Source organism: Kogia breviceps, chromosome 1, assembly GCF_026419965.1.
Source record: "Kogia breviceps isolate mKogBre1 chromosome 1, mKogBre1 haplotype 1, whole genome shotgun sequence".
Classification (NCBI taxonomy): domain Eukaryota; kingdom Metazoa; phylum Chordata; class Mammalia; order Artiodactyla; family Physeteridae; genus Kogia; species Kogia breviceps.
In genome coordinates this window covers 146,725,096-146,739,845 of record NC_081310.1, presented here as the reverse complement: position 1 = coordinate 146,739,845, position 14,750 = coordinate 146,725,096, and the positions used below count along the sequence as shown (strand labels likewise).

At 41.1% G+C, this 14,750-nt stretch overlaps 1 protein-coding gene across 1 annotated transcript in view; it reads left to right on the top strand.

Annotated features, from left to right (window-relative positions):
* Positions 1 to 4,465, top strand: part of CACHD1 (cache domain containing 1) — a 214,865-nt gene extending 210,400 nt beyond the window's left edge. The window contains exon 27 of the mRNA XM_059045484.2: positions 2,267 to 4,465. Within this exon, the coding sequence (XP_058901467.1) occupies positions 2,267 to 2,505 (239 nt within the window). The 3' untranslated portion in view covers positions 2,506 to 4,465. The remainder of the gene's footprint in view (positions 1 to 2,266) is intronic.
* The last annotated feature ends 10,285 nt before the right edge of the window (positions 4,466 to 14,750 follow it).

Below are 14,750 nucleotides of genomic sequence, written 5' to 3'. Positions count from 1 at the left end.
TCTCCTTCTGGGACCCCTATAATGTGAATGTTATTGCGTTTAATGTTGTCCTAGAGATCTCTTAGGCTGTCTTCATTTCTTTTCATTCTTTTTTCTTTATTCTGTTCCACAGCAGTGAGTTCTACCATTCTGTCTTCCAGGTCACTTATCCATTCTTCTTCCTCAGTTATTCTGCTATTGATTCCTTCTAGTGTATTTTTCATTTCAGTTATTGTATTGTTCATCTCTGTTTGTTTGTTCCTTAATTCTTCTAGGTCTTCGTTAAACATTTCTTGCATCTTCTTGATCTTTGCCTCCATTCTTTTTCTGAGGTCCTGGATCATCTTCACTATCATTATTCTGAATTCTTTTTCTGGAAGGTTGCCTATCTCCACTTCATTTAGTTGTTTCTCTGGGGTTTTATCTTGTTCCTTCAACTGGAACATAGCCCTCTGCCTTTTCATCTTGTCTATCTTTCTGTGAATGTGGTTTTTGTTCCACAGACTGCAGGATTGTAGTTCTTCTTGCTTCTGCTGTCTGTCCTCTGGTGGATGAGGCTATCTAAGAGGCTTGTGTAAGTTTCCTGATGGGAGGGACTCCAGAACTCTCTTTTTAAAATACAGAAATGATCGTGCTATTTTTCTGGTCTGCTCAAAACCTTGTAAGTTAAAGTCTCTCCTCCATCTACCTGCTAGCACTCATCCTAGCCACGTGGTATAGGAATAGCCTTGTGTTTCTACACCTCTTGGCCATAGTCGTCTGTTCATTTACTCCTAGCCACTTCACCAAACTCCTACTCATCCATTTAGGCCCAACTAAAGTATGAGTTCTCCTGTGATGCTTTCCCTGTCCTCCAGCCAGAATTAGTTAAGCCCTCTGCTGGATTTCAATTAAACCTCCATTATAGCACTTACCATTATCTGCACTAGAATAAGCCTAATTTTGTAAATATGTGTCTCTTACTCAGTGGTGAAATCCTTAAGGAAAAGGGACATCTCTTATTCGTGTTTCATAGTCTCTCCTTTCAGCCTCCTGATGGTCTTCAATAAATGAATAATTGAACTGAGCTATGCTTGTACTTGTTTTATTTCTCAAGCACTAGCGTATCAGCTCCTTGTGCAGGGATCAGGTTTTCGTCTCTGCGTCTCCTGCAGTGCCCAACACAGTGTCTTATACATAGTAGGTGCCTGATGAATATTTGTTTAGTGGGACTGAAAGAATTATGTTGTTTGAACAACATTTCATTCAGGACTGAGAATTGCCTTTCTCATTTTTGCACGAAGCATAACATTTTCAACCACAAACTATTCCTGCTTGGTTAGTATGCAAGCACGTCAGTTTTGCAGCCACGGATGTGACTAGAGCTACCCACGGCTGAGTGCTGATTGATGCTAACTGTAGATGCAGCGGAAATATTAATGAGCTGTCACTTCTCAAAATTCTTAAAGGGGATTTTTTTTTGCAATATTTAAAAACATGCCAAGGTTCTTGGAATGAAATCCTTTGATCAGCAAGGGCATTTTCTTTTGAAACATGTATTACTTAGAATACCAAAAGAAATTAATCTTTAAATACAGTGAACCAGCTTACACAGAGAATAGCTGATTCTTTTGCTAGTTGCTATGAATGTATGCAGAGTTCATGTTTTGTTAGGGACTGGAACTCAGGCAAGTTCATTAACCTCTCTGATCATCATTTCCCTCACCTGTAAAATGGACATTAAAATACGTGCCTTGTTGGTGTGTAGGAATTACGTGACACCAGGGCTGCCATGGTGGCAGCTGTTTTTGTTCTTACTGTGGCCTCACATTCAGGCATTTTGAAGCTCAGCTTCCCCCACCAGCCCCCAACTGATCTGAGTCCTGTTAGGATCTTTGTCTTGAAGTTGTTTGTTTTTTTCCCTCAAAAATAAAAAATAACCTTAATCTTATCTCAGGGAAAAGTGTAGGAGGATATTTCCCCAAATGTCAGTTGTGGGGGTCTATGGATCAGAAGGGATTGGGGTGATTTTTGGTTTGGTTTTGTTGGTTTGGGCATTTGGGGAAAGGGTTCTTGTTCATATTGTCTGAAATGATTATGTATTTATTGTGTAATTGCTTTAAGGCAAGAGCTAACAAAGGATCTCTTTAAAAATAAGTCACTTCGAGGTCTGCTGACAGTCTGCAAACATTGACACTTATGTAACACAAAGGTAGGAGCGCCTCCCAGTGCCCCAGAAATCTGCAGTGACGTCTCCTCCCTGCATCTGGAAGCTCTCAGCTACCTGTTTGTTGTGTTCATCTTCTAGGTTACAGCACCATGAGCCCACAGGAAGACAGCGAAAACCCTCCGTGCACCAATGACCCCTTGTCGGCCGGAGTGGACGTGGGAAACCACGATGAAGACTTGGAGTTGGACACCCCACCTCAGACTGCTGCCCTCCTAAGTCACAAGTTCCACCACTACCGCCTACACCACCCCACACTGCATCACAGCCACCACCTGCAGGCGGCCGTGACCGTACACACTGTCGACGCGGAATGCTAACCTCCTCACCTCCATCAGAAGATGAGATCTGGGAGATATGCAATGTTCTGGAGGGAGAAAGAGCCAGCATCAAATCCACTTGTGTCTGTGCTTTGTCCAGAGTCGTTTAACTCGTTTTCCTGCCTGTTCACCTATTTCAAAACAAGAGAAACAACGACAAAATCACATTTGTGAAGATGCGAGGCTGGTTGTGAAATGGAGGGGAAATAAGTCTGATCAATGAAACTGCCATAATACCAACGGAATGAACAGAAGCAAACCTCTAAACAGAGGTGGAACCTACAAATGAAACATTGGGAGCCTTGGTTAAGCTGAGCCAGGGGAATGTTCCGAGGAGCCTGAAACATTCGGCTCTCCTTAACTGGAAGAGAGAAAAGTATGCTCCAGCGGAGACTGGGAACGTGGCACATGCAGAGAGAAATGTGTGCTTTGAAGATTTCACCTGGTTTCTTAGCGGTACCTAGATACCACAGTTGCTGTATGGAACTCATGTTAAGCTCTAAATGATGCATCTCAAAATTTCTAAGCAAAGGATTATTTTTCTACTATTTATTGAACTTTCAAACATTCTCAAACTTTGGGGGAAAGAAAAGGAAACACATGAGAAATTTTCACCAATTACCCCTAGCTGTTTTGTGTGTAATGAAGTGGTTCTTTGATTAAGGAGTTCTAGATCTTATTTAACTGATACCATCCCACTGCCTCACTCCACAAAAATGGGGAAATGAAGAAATCTTTCTCTCTGACTTGTTTACATACATTTTCTTTAGAACATCATTTCATGGAAATAGATCTTGATTTGCAATGCAGTATTCTTTTCTGTGTTTGACAGAAGTGGTGACGGGGGGGGGGGGGGGTGCAGAGGAATCCAGGAAGCTTTTAAAGAAATATTATGTTTCTTTTTAACTAATTTCCATTTCCCATACAGTGCTTTCCTTAGGTTTCTACGAAACCTAATATTACACCCCCAGCCTTTCAGCTAAAGGAGGGTTGGATTTATTCTCCTTGTTTTAGAGACTGTAAATTTTTTATTGTCCCATTTTGATTCTGAGAATATTGAACACATAAAGGAAGAAGTTTTTCAAATTCAAAATTTTGATTCTTAAAGATTTCTTTTGAGATCATAGTTAAAATCTGCTGCCAGTCATCCAAGAAGATACCCACCAAACTGCTTTGTGATGTATACAGAGGGTAATCAAATCTGGCTAATATAACATGGGGCATTGTAATTTTAAAGTAGTGTTCTAATTACGGTGATGTATTTTAGATTCACATTTTGTGATCCAAATATGTTATAAAGACATTCTTGCACCGTGTGTGTGGTAAATCTCCGTTTATATGTAGTTGGAAAAAATTCACTGAATAATGTTTTAATGATAGGGTATTACGATATAATGTAAAAAAAAATAAAAGTGGTTCTTCAGCAGTACAGAAAGTAAACTATATGTGTGCTATCAGGAAACCTCTTCATACTGTGTATAAAATTGCAGTCTAGTGAAATAAACTGTATGAACGGACAGTCTTAGTGGCTATAGTGATTTGTTAATGGACCACTTCTTGTGCCTCAAGGCAAATTGCATTCATTTTGTAACCTAGCAGATCAGTTGCCAAACTGAAAGTAGGCCTCCTTTCAGTGCCACAGTCAACTTCAGGGGCTTCCTGACCATCTCGACTATGCAAAGAAATTTAAGACTCTAATGGGATGAAATTAAAAGCAAATAAAATGTGTAGATCAGAGCTCCCCCTTTCTGAGCATCTAAATTCGTGTCATTAATAATAAATAAATGGCTGTTCTCTAACTGCGGGAGGGAATGAATGACTTTCCTGTCTTCCCAGAATATTAAACCTCTCCATGGAACACTGGGGTCATTTCTCAAGTTGAGAGCCTTTGTGTTATAACACTAGCCTCTTGATGGAGGGGAACCTGGTTGTTTTCAAGAAAAGAATCACAAAACTTAGAGCTTAAAAAATAAAATACAGACAGCCTACTCAAAGACAATGAGAGAAATGTATTTTGTGTCTTTTGTGATAAGAATCTCTCCCCATCCTGAACTTTCAGGGAAAGTGATTAAATACTTATACGTGAATAAGAACATAAGCAAGTTTGGCAGTTCCTGGAGAATATGACATACAGCTTTGTGCAGTGGGTTGAAGTTTTGATCTGCTAAGTTACCTTTTGTCTTCTTCCCCAAGCATTGCATATAATGGTGTTTGTTTGTTTGTTTGTTTTTTGTGGTACGCGGGCCTCTCACTGTTGTGGCCTCTCCCATTGCGGAGCACAGGCTCCAGACACGCAGGCTCAGCAGCCATGGCTCACGGGCCCAGCCGCTCCGCGGCATGTGGGATCTTCCCGGACCGGGGCACGAACCCGTGTCCCCTGCATCGGCAGGCAGACTCCCAAACACTGCGCCACCAGGGAAACCCTGCATATAATGTTGTTTAAACATTTCTTGTTTGTGTTCTTGTTGTAATTTAAGAGGAAAAATATGGTTTTGGAAACTATTCATCATGGCAATCAATATTGGCTCCTTTTGCCTCGCAGATTACATTGCTTGTTTAAGTAATTTTTATTGCTGTATAGTTGATTTACAATTTTGTGTGAGTTTCTGCTGTACAGCAGTCAATCAGTTATAATATACATATGTACACTCTTTTTTAGATTCTATTCCTATATAGGTCATTACAGAGTATTGAGTAGAGTTCCCTGTGCTATACAGTAGTTTATTAGTTATCTATTTTACATATAGTAGTGTGTATATGTCAATCCCAATCTCCCAATTTATCCCTCCTCCTCCTCCTTTCCCCCTTGGTAGCCATAAGTTTGTTTTCTACATCTGTGACTCTTTCTGTTTTGTAAATAGGTTCATTTGTACCATTTTTTTTAGATTCCACGTATGAGTGATATGATATTTGTGTTTCTCTGTCTGACTTCACTCAGTATGACAATCTCTAGGTCCATCCCTGCCGCTGCAAATAGCATTAGTTCTTTGTTTATTATGGCTGGGTAATATTCCATTGTGTATATGTACCTCATCTTCTTTATTCATTCTTCCATCGATGGACATTTAGGTCGCTTCCATGTCTTGGCTATTGTAAATAGTGCTGCAATGAACATTGGGGTGCATGTATCCTTTCAAACCAAGTTTTTCTCTGGATATATGCCCAGGAGTGGGATTGCTGGATCATATGGTAGCTCTACTTTTAGTTTTTTAAGGGATCTCCATACTGTTCTCCATAGTGACTATACCAATTTACATTCCCACTAGCAATGCAAGAGGATTCCCTTTTCTCCACACGCTCTCCAGCATTTATTATAGGTTTTCTGATGATGGTCATTCTGACCAGTGTGAGATGATACCTCATTGTAGTTTTTTGTTGTTGTTGTTGTTTTTAGGTAAATTAAAGCTATTGTGTCTTTATTTTTAGCATTTTTTTAATCTTTTTTTTAACATCTGAATTGCTTTACAATAGTGTGTTAGTTTCTGCTTTATACAAAGTGAATCAGACAGCTTGCGTCTCCCTCCCACCCTCCCTATCCCACCTCTCTAGGTGGTCACAAAGCATCTAGCTGATCTCCCTGTGCTGTGCGGCTGCTTCCCACTAGCTATCTATTTTACATTTGGTAGTGTATATACGTCCATGCCATTCTCTCACTTCGTCCCAGCTTAGCCTTCCCCCTCCCATGTCCTCAAGTCCGTTCTCTACGTCTGCATCTTTATTCCTGTCCTGCCCCTAGGTTCATGAGAACCTTTTTTTTAGATTCCATATATATTTGTTAGCATACGGTACTTGTTTTTCTCTTTCTGACTTACTTCACTGTATGACAGACTCTAGGTCCATCTACCTCACTACAAATAACTCAATTTTGTTTCTTTTTATGGCTGAGTAATATTCCATTGTGTATATGCACCACATCTTCTTTATCCATTTGTCGATGGACACTTAGGTTGCTTCCAGGTCCTGGCTATTGTAAATAGAACTGCAATGAACATTATGGTATATGACTTTTTTTTTTTTTTTTTTTTGCAGTACGCGGGCCTCTCCCTGCTGCAGCCTCCCCCGCCACGGAGCACAGGCTCCAGACGCGCAGGCCCAGCAGCCACGGCCCATGGGCCCAGCCACTCCACGGCATGTGGGACCCTGCCAGACTGGGGCACGAACCCGCGCCCCGTGCATCAGCAGGCAGACCACCAACCACCGTGCCACCAGGGAAGCCCATACATGATTCTTTTTGAATTATGGTTTTCTCTGGGTATATGCCCAGTAGAGGGATTGCTGGGTGGTTTGGTAGTTCTATTTTTAGTTTTTTAAGGAACCTGCTTACTGTTCTCTGTAGTGGCTGTATCAATTTGCATTCCCACCAACAGTGCAAGAGGGTTCCCTTTTCTCCTCACCCTCTCCAGCATTTATTGTTTGTAGATTTTTTGATGATGGCCATTCTGACCAGTGTGAGGTGATACCTCATTGTAGTTTTGATTTGTATTTCTCTAATAATTAGTGATGTTGAGCATCTTTTCATGTGCCTCTTGGCCATCTGTATGTCTTTTTTTTTTTTTTTTAAGATTTTTATTTATTTTATCCACTCCATGCGGCATGAAGGATCTTAGTTCCCCAACCAGGGATCAAAGCTGTGCCCCCTGCAGTGGAAGCACGGAATCTGGACCACCAGGGAAGTCCCTATCTGTATGTCTTCTTTGGAGAAATGTCTATTTAGATCTTCTGCCCATTTTTGATTGGGTTTTTTGTTTTTTTGATATTGAGCTGCATGAGCCATTTGTGTGTTTTGAAGACCAATTCCTTGTTGGTCGCTTCGTTTGCAAATATTTTCTCCCGTTCTATGTGTTGTTACATTGCTTGTTAAACAAGTCTCTTCTGACATCCTGGAGGGGGATCCCATCAATCCCTTTCACTCACTAAGGCCTCTTACCACCTGTAGCCAACCTTGCTTATCAGTGCAGACAAGTACAAAGAGCTAAGGGTGTTCCAGGTCACTTTATACAGCTAGACAAGGAAATTTCCTATTTGTGGCCCCAACCAAACAGGGTTCAGACTCACACTAGTTCTTGTGGCAGACATTCATCTGCTTTTTGGATACATTTATTTTAGAAATTTTGGAAAATATGTGGTAATTTTTCTTCCTCTACTTCTTGATTGAATTTGAATGTTCAACTAAGCTTCATTAATATTTTTATTTGAAAGACTTTGTCCAGGTTACTCAGACAGGCTTATTTTGCCTGTTAGAGTGACTGGTATGTGGAAAGAAGTCCTGGAAGGTCACTTAAGCTCATTTCTCTGTGGCAATGGCCTGCTGTAGTGATTACATTTTTTAGAATGTATATCTGCTAGAATAATCAAACACAGCATCCTAGAGGCATCTGTGTCCTCTGTGAACAGAGGAGTGGTAATTTTCCTGGCTGAAATCCAATGCCATATTCAGATTTTTTTTGAATTTTTCAGTAAAAAAGTTGGAAGACATATTTCTGTGACTGTTACTTATAACTGTATAATATGCTTTGTTTAATAGCCAAGGTGGGTGTATATCAAAATATGTAGATATAAAGCCATCTGAGATTTTCCTGGTTTTCCTCCAACCTCCCTCTTCAGTCCTAAACTGCTCATTAAGCCTCTTCATCCATTAATTCAGTGTTTCTTAACTTTTTAAGAATCCATTATTGTCCCCCTCCTAAAAAGAAAATTTTGATTTAATTAAAATTCACCCTAACAAGAGAAATTAAACACTAGAGGGTAAGATTTGTCTTGGCTTTGGAGAGCTACAAACTATTGTAATACCTGATTTCTTTTCCTCCCCCGAGAATCAGTTTTCACCACTTCGTGGGTAGTATCTACCCCTTTGAGAATGTGTGCCTTAAAGTTCTGTCTTCAGCCCCCTTTTCAGTACTTCTTGGGAAGGTAGAGCATTGAAGTGAAAGCAGGAGGGCCTGGGACTCTGATCCCAAGCTCAGAACTGTCTTGGACTTCCTCATCTCCCTCTCATTTCACATCTGGTCAATCTCCAAGTCCAAAGTCTTTGAGCAAACAATATCACTCACCTTCATCCATCCCTTTCGTTTTTCTGTGACTGATTTGTAAGCTATCTACATATCTGCACTGAATCGGTAACCTCTAAACTGGCTCCTAGACTCTATTCTCCAATTTTTCATTCATTCAACAAGTGTTCCCTGGGCTCCTACCACACATCCGGCACTGCCCTAGGAGCGAGTATACAGGAAGGAATTAAACATCCATCCCTTCTCACGCTGCATGTGGACATGTCAGTGGACAGTGGGGCTGGCTCCGGTGTTTATCCCTCTCTTCCTCCATTGTGAAGCAGTGAATGTGACTCCAAGAACTGACCTAAATCATAGCGTTGGATTTCCTGTTAATTCCACTGCAATCATAATAAACTCATCCTACGTATTTAGTCATAAGCTTAGACTTAAGGCAACCAACACAAGGCATTCCTCCAGCACAAGGGAAGATGTGATCTAATCTGAATACCACCCTCCCTCTGTATCCTTTGTGTAAGACCATTTGAGTTGACTTTAATACCTGCTCCTGAAAGTATCCAATATTGGCATTAAACAAGCAAATACAAAAATATAAGTATAATTTCAAATATGGCTATTTGCTGTAAAGGCAAAGGGAGGATGGTGGACAAAGTAATCCATGGGGGAGGGTGTGGGCAGGGAGAAAATCTGCTTTACATTAGATGCTCAAGGAGAGCCTTTAAGAGAGTGATGCTGAAGCTGCTACTGAAGAATGGGAGAGAGCCAGACAGCAGGGCAGGGGGACAGTGGTAGGCTGACATTTCCAGCTCAGGGAATAGAACATGCAGTGGGCTTAAGATAAGAAAGAGGATCGCATCTAGAGCATTGGCTAGCAAAGGGAAAGTGGAATGTGATGAGAATGAAGAAGTAGGAAAACAGGGTCCTGCAGGCCATGGAAGAAAAATAGTGAGATAAGTGGGAAGCCAGTAGGATCTTTTAAGGAGAGGGTGAGGCTATCTAGTCTATATTTAAGAAAGACCGTTTTGAGTTGAAGATTATTGTGGGGTAGGTAGCAAAAATGAAAATATGGACAGGAAATCATTGCAGAAGTGTAGATGAGAAATGTAGGATGATAGCAGTAAAGATGGAGGAAAACAAAGTGGTGGAATATACGTTTTGGAAGCAGAAATGTGCAGGGGGTCTTGCTTGGTTATAGAGAGTAATGAGACAGGGGTTCCTGATTTGGACAATTACACCAATGGTGGCATCACTTTCTGTACTAAGAGCAGGAACAGTTTCAGAAGAAGTAAGAAATGTTCTGTATGCTGGGTGTGAGATAGCTAGAGATGTCAAGTTCATCCTGCATACTCCAACCCAGTAATTACTGATGACTGACTCACATGGAGCATTTGTGACAGGCACTGTGGTAAGGTGTTCTCATGTGCTAACTCATTTCATATAATTTAGCTCTGATCAGTCAACACCATATAAGAGCTTTCAGCCTTACCTCTCTACCTAATCCTCTTAGTGGCACGCTCCACAGTTTATATCCTGCTTAAGTTCAGAACTTTATCCTGCTTACCCCTTGTGTACCTCTGCTGTGTTCCAGCCAACTGGTCTACTGGCCAAACACCTGACTTCTTGATGTAATGTATGTCTTTGTTCATGCTTTGTGTGTGTGTGTTTGTGGTTTTTATTTTATTTTTTTCAGCTTCACTGAGGTATAATTGATATATAAAATTGTAAGATATTCAAAGGGAACACAGTGGTGATTTGATACATGTATTCATTGTGAAAGGATTTCCCCTTAGCTAACATCCATCATCTCACATATTTGTCTTTTGGGGGAGGTGGGGGGTGAAGGTGAGAACATTTAAATTCTACTCTCTTAGTAAATTTCAGTTGTTGTGGTCAAGTATAGTCACCATATTATCCATTAGATCGTCAGACATTATTCACCTTACAGCTGAAAGTTTGTATCATTTTACCCACCTCCAGCCCATGGCAACCATTTTTCTACTCTCTATTTCTATGAGTTGGACTTTTTAAAAACTATTTCACATGTAAGTGATACCATGCTGCATCTGTCTTTCTCTGTCTGACTTATTTCATTTAACATCAATATATCGGCCTATAAAAGGCTACCTATATATTATAATAATAATTTTTGACATCAGTACATATCTAAAAGCAAAAATAATTCCTGTTGGCTAATTTATATGTACAGTTACTTATCTAATATGCAATATGGTTTTAAATAGCATTTCTTTAAGAAAGAGCTTACATATGGAAGGTTTTTAAATCTTTCTCATAAGACTTCTTGTATTTCTTTCACACTCTTCCCATTCTATTTCTGGGTGCTGCTTGATTAAAGTGTTTTATGTAACACTATACCCACCAGGATTACTGCCTTAGTTCTTCCTTTGGCCCTAGTGCTTTTGGAAAAAATAAATAAATAAATTACGTAACAGAAGCTTGGCTCCCGGACAAAGGTATGTTCTTGACTTTCAGGACTCCTTGGCAATCCTTTATCCAGTCCCAGTTTAGTCTGCAGTGTGCTCTCCTGAAAACCCACTCTGAAATGTTTCCACTGTCTCCGGCCCTGTGTCCAGGCCCACCACAGCCCTCTGCAGCTGCCGTATGTTCTACCCTCAGCTTTCAATAGAAACCCTACAACTTTTACATCTTTACATCAAAATGGCTTTCAGACCTCATTCTCTTTATTGGTTCTCAGAGGAAGAAATGTTCCTGCTCCTTACCAGAGCCAACCCTTATGCTCTTCAACCAGTTGCATCAAACATGGACATCCTCAGTTCCCCTTCCCCAGTCAGTGGCCTCATAGCCCACAAATACAAACCGTCCTTAACCTTGCTTTCCCCTCCGGTTACTCTTAGGTGGTCCTCTGTCTGTCTGGACCAATATTTCAAAATTGTAGTATTTACTCAAGACCTCACCCAGACCTCCTTGCTGCCTCCCCTCCCCCAGTGAGCTCATCCTTTGCTGTGACTTCAGCTAGAAGGTGTAGACACACCCTCCTCCCAAGTCTGTTCCCCCAGCCTCGGTGTTCCCTCTCTTCCTGAAATCCTGACCCCCTGTCCATTTGCCTGTGACTCGCCACGTGGATGTTCCCCAGACCATTCCAGCACCCTACTCCAAATTGCTATCCTTTCTCACCTGGACCCCTGCAGCAGCTTCCCCACCGTTATCTCATCTCCATTCTTGCCCCCTCCACTTCATTCTCTATGTGGAGGTCTGAGTAATCTTACTTATATTGAGTTAAATTTCATGTACCATAAAAGTAACCATTTTGAAGTATACAATTCAGTGGCATTTCGTACGTTCAAAATGTCATGCAATCATCACCTCCATCTAGTCCCAAAACATTTGTGCACCCCCCAGAGGGAAACTCTGCACCCATCAAGCAGTCACTCTCATTTTCCCCTTTTCCCTATCCTCTAGAAACCACCAATCTTTTGGTCTCTGAATTTACCTAGTCTGAACTTTTCATCTAAATACAAGGTGACCTTTTGGGCTTTTACCACTTAGTATCAAGTTTTTGAGGTTCACCCGTATAGCGTGTATAGTAGCATGTATCAGTACTCGATTCCTTTTTGCAGCTGAATAACATCGATTCCATTGTATGGATATACCACATCTTGTTTATCCATTCACATATGATGGACCTTCGGGTTGTTTCCATTTTTTTTTTTTTTTTTTTTTTGCGGTACGCGGGCCTCTCACTGCTGTGGCCCCTCCTGTTGCGGAGCACAGGCTCCGGACGCTCAGGCTCAGTGGCCATGGCTCTCGGGCCCAGCTGCTCCGCGGCACGTGGGATCCTCCCGGACCCGGTCACGAACCCGCGTCCCCTGCATCGGCAGGTGGACTCCCAACCACTGCGCCACCAGGGAAGCCCTCCATCTTTTGACAATTGTGGATAGTGCTGCTTTGAGCATTTGTGTACAAGTATTTATTTGAATACTTGGTTTTCACTTCCTTTGGGTATACGCGTAGGAGTTGAATCGCTTAGTCCTATGATAGTTTTATGTTTGACATTTTGAGAAACTGCCAGACTATTTTCTAGAGTGGCATCATTTTACATCCCCACCAGCAATGTGCGAGAGTTCCAATCTCTCTACTTCCTTGCCAACATTTCTTTTCCTTTTTTCTTTTTCATTATAGACATCCTAGTGAATGCAAAGTACTAGCTCATTGTGGGAGAACAATCTTTTTTAAAATGTAAAGTTAAAACCTGTACTTACCTGCTTAACATGTTTTATTTTTTGCCCTTGCCTCCACTCCCTTTCTGCCCTTAAAATGAATTCACCCTAACACCATTTGGCCCCCTTTATTCCTGATGTCTTCTTTTAACTTCCTGAATAAGCCTTGCTCTAGTCTACCTCAGGGCCTTTGCATGTGCTACTCACACTGCCTGAGATACTTCCTCTCCAAGCCCACCTCTCCCAGCCCCATCCCTCATCTGGATAACCACTGCCCCTCCTTCAGATCTCAGCTTCAATGCCACTTTCTCAGTGACTGCCCATGTGGCATTAGCTTACACTGTTACATTACTCTGTTGGGGGAAAAAGGTGATTTAAACTCAAAACTGACAATGGCTGCTTCTGCCTGCTAACAGAGAGGGTAGCATAATCCTTATCAATGGGAAAAATCCATCTTTATACTGGCCCCTTCCACTTACAGAGGGGAAAAAAGAGGCTGAAACTCTGAGTCCTCTGCCCATTTTTTCTGTGCTGCAAAATGATGAGACTCTATTGTGTGAAATTGATCTGTGTAGTAAACTGGGGTAAATGGAGCTTCTGAAGGGATTGGAAAACAAGAAGGTGGGAGATGTATAGGGAGTCTTGAGGCAGAAAGAGGACACCAAACATAAAGGCTCTGGGACCCACAGAGAAAGGTGACCACTGAAAGATGCACTAGGCACCTGGTGACCAGGAGGCTAAAGGAGTGTTGGGTTTCAATTTGTATGTCACACATACACACCCATCTCCCCACAGCTTCACCAGAGTTTCATAAACTTGAGTGAGAATGAACCAAGTTCCCACCGGCCAGGACACAGCAGAGAGAAGAAGACAGTTGTGGGTGCAAGAGACAAGCAAAACAACTGACTGAAGCAAAAAAACTCAGAGCCAGAGGCAACAAGAGCCCTGAGGAATTCACAGAAATCTTGGGACAGTCATTGAACTTCTTACAGGACCTGGGATAAAAGCTCCAAGCCAATTTTAATTAAGTCTCCAAGCAAGTGTGACCTCAGCTGACATCTGGGTACCGCAGCACCGTCTGCTAGATATCTCCTTCGCTTTCATCACACTCTTGTTTTATGTCTGCCTTCCCCGCCAGATTGAGCGCTGCTCAGTCCTGGGTATATTTCTTTCTTCGTGCTGCATCCTGGTACCCATCTCAAGCAGGCACCTAAAGATATTTGTTGAGTGAATAAACTTTTTTTCTGACCAGAATTTAAGGTGGTTTAAAAAAGAAACAAAAGATACTAAAATGGGATCATTTCTTATTTTTTATTTAGACCCCCCCCCCCGAACTGGAAATAGAGTGAAAGACACAGTTGAAAATGGAAGATGGCTAACATGATAGGAATCTAAGTTTATTTGCTAAAAGATTGGAAGAGATTGGAATTGGCTTATCAGAATGTTTCACAAGCACATCAAAATCAACCTGTCAACTATAAAAATATCAAAAAGAACTAAAACCCTGTGCTTCTGACCTTGATGAAGACTTTCTTAACCAGGGCCTGAAAAAGCAGAGGTCATAACTCGAAGATTGGTTTAATTTAAAATTTCTATGCTACAAAAGTAACAGAAAAGAATGTTAGTTGCAAAAAATAGAACAGACAAAGGCTTGGCACTAAGAAGGATAATATGTATTAAAACTAACCTATTCGTAATAATAACCTAATAAAACTAGTAAGCAAAGGAGAAGTTACCTAATGGAAAAACCAGGCCAGGAGTTCCTCTTCAGTGGAAAGAAAACATAAGTAACGAGTAATCATATAAAGAAGCATTTGACCCTTCTAAAATTAATGAAATACAAATTGAAATGAGGTAAGATTTTTTTCACTTATAGATTGGCAAAAATTTCAAAGTTGTGTAACACTCTAATGTAAATTGGTATAGATACTTTGGTAAATATTAAAATTTAAATACACCCTACCTCAGAAATTCTACTTCTCTGCATCTGTCTGACAGAAACACTAACTTGAGTGTGAGGAAACTTGACAAATATGTTTAC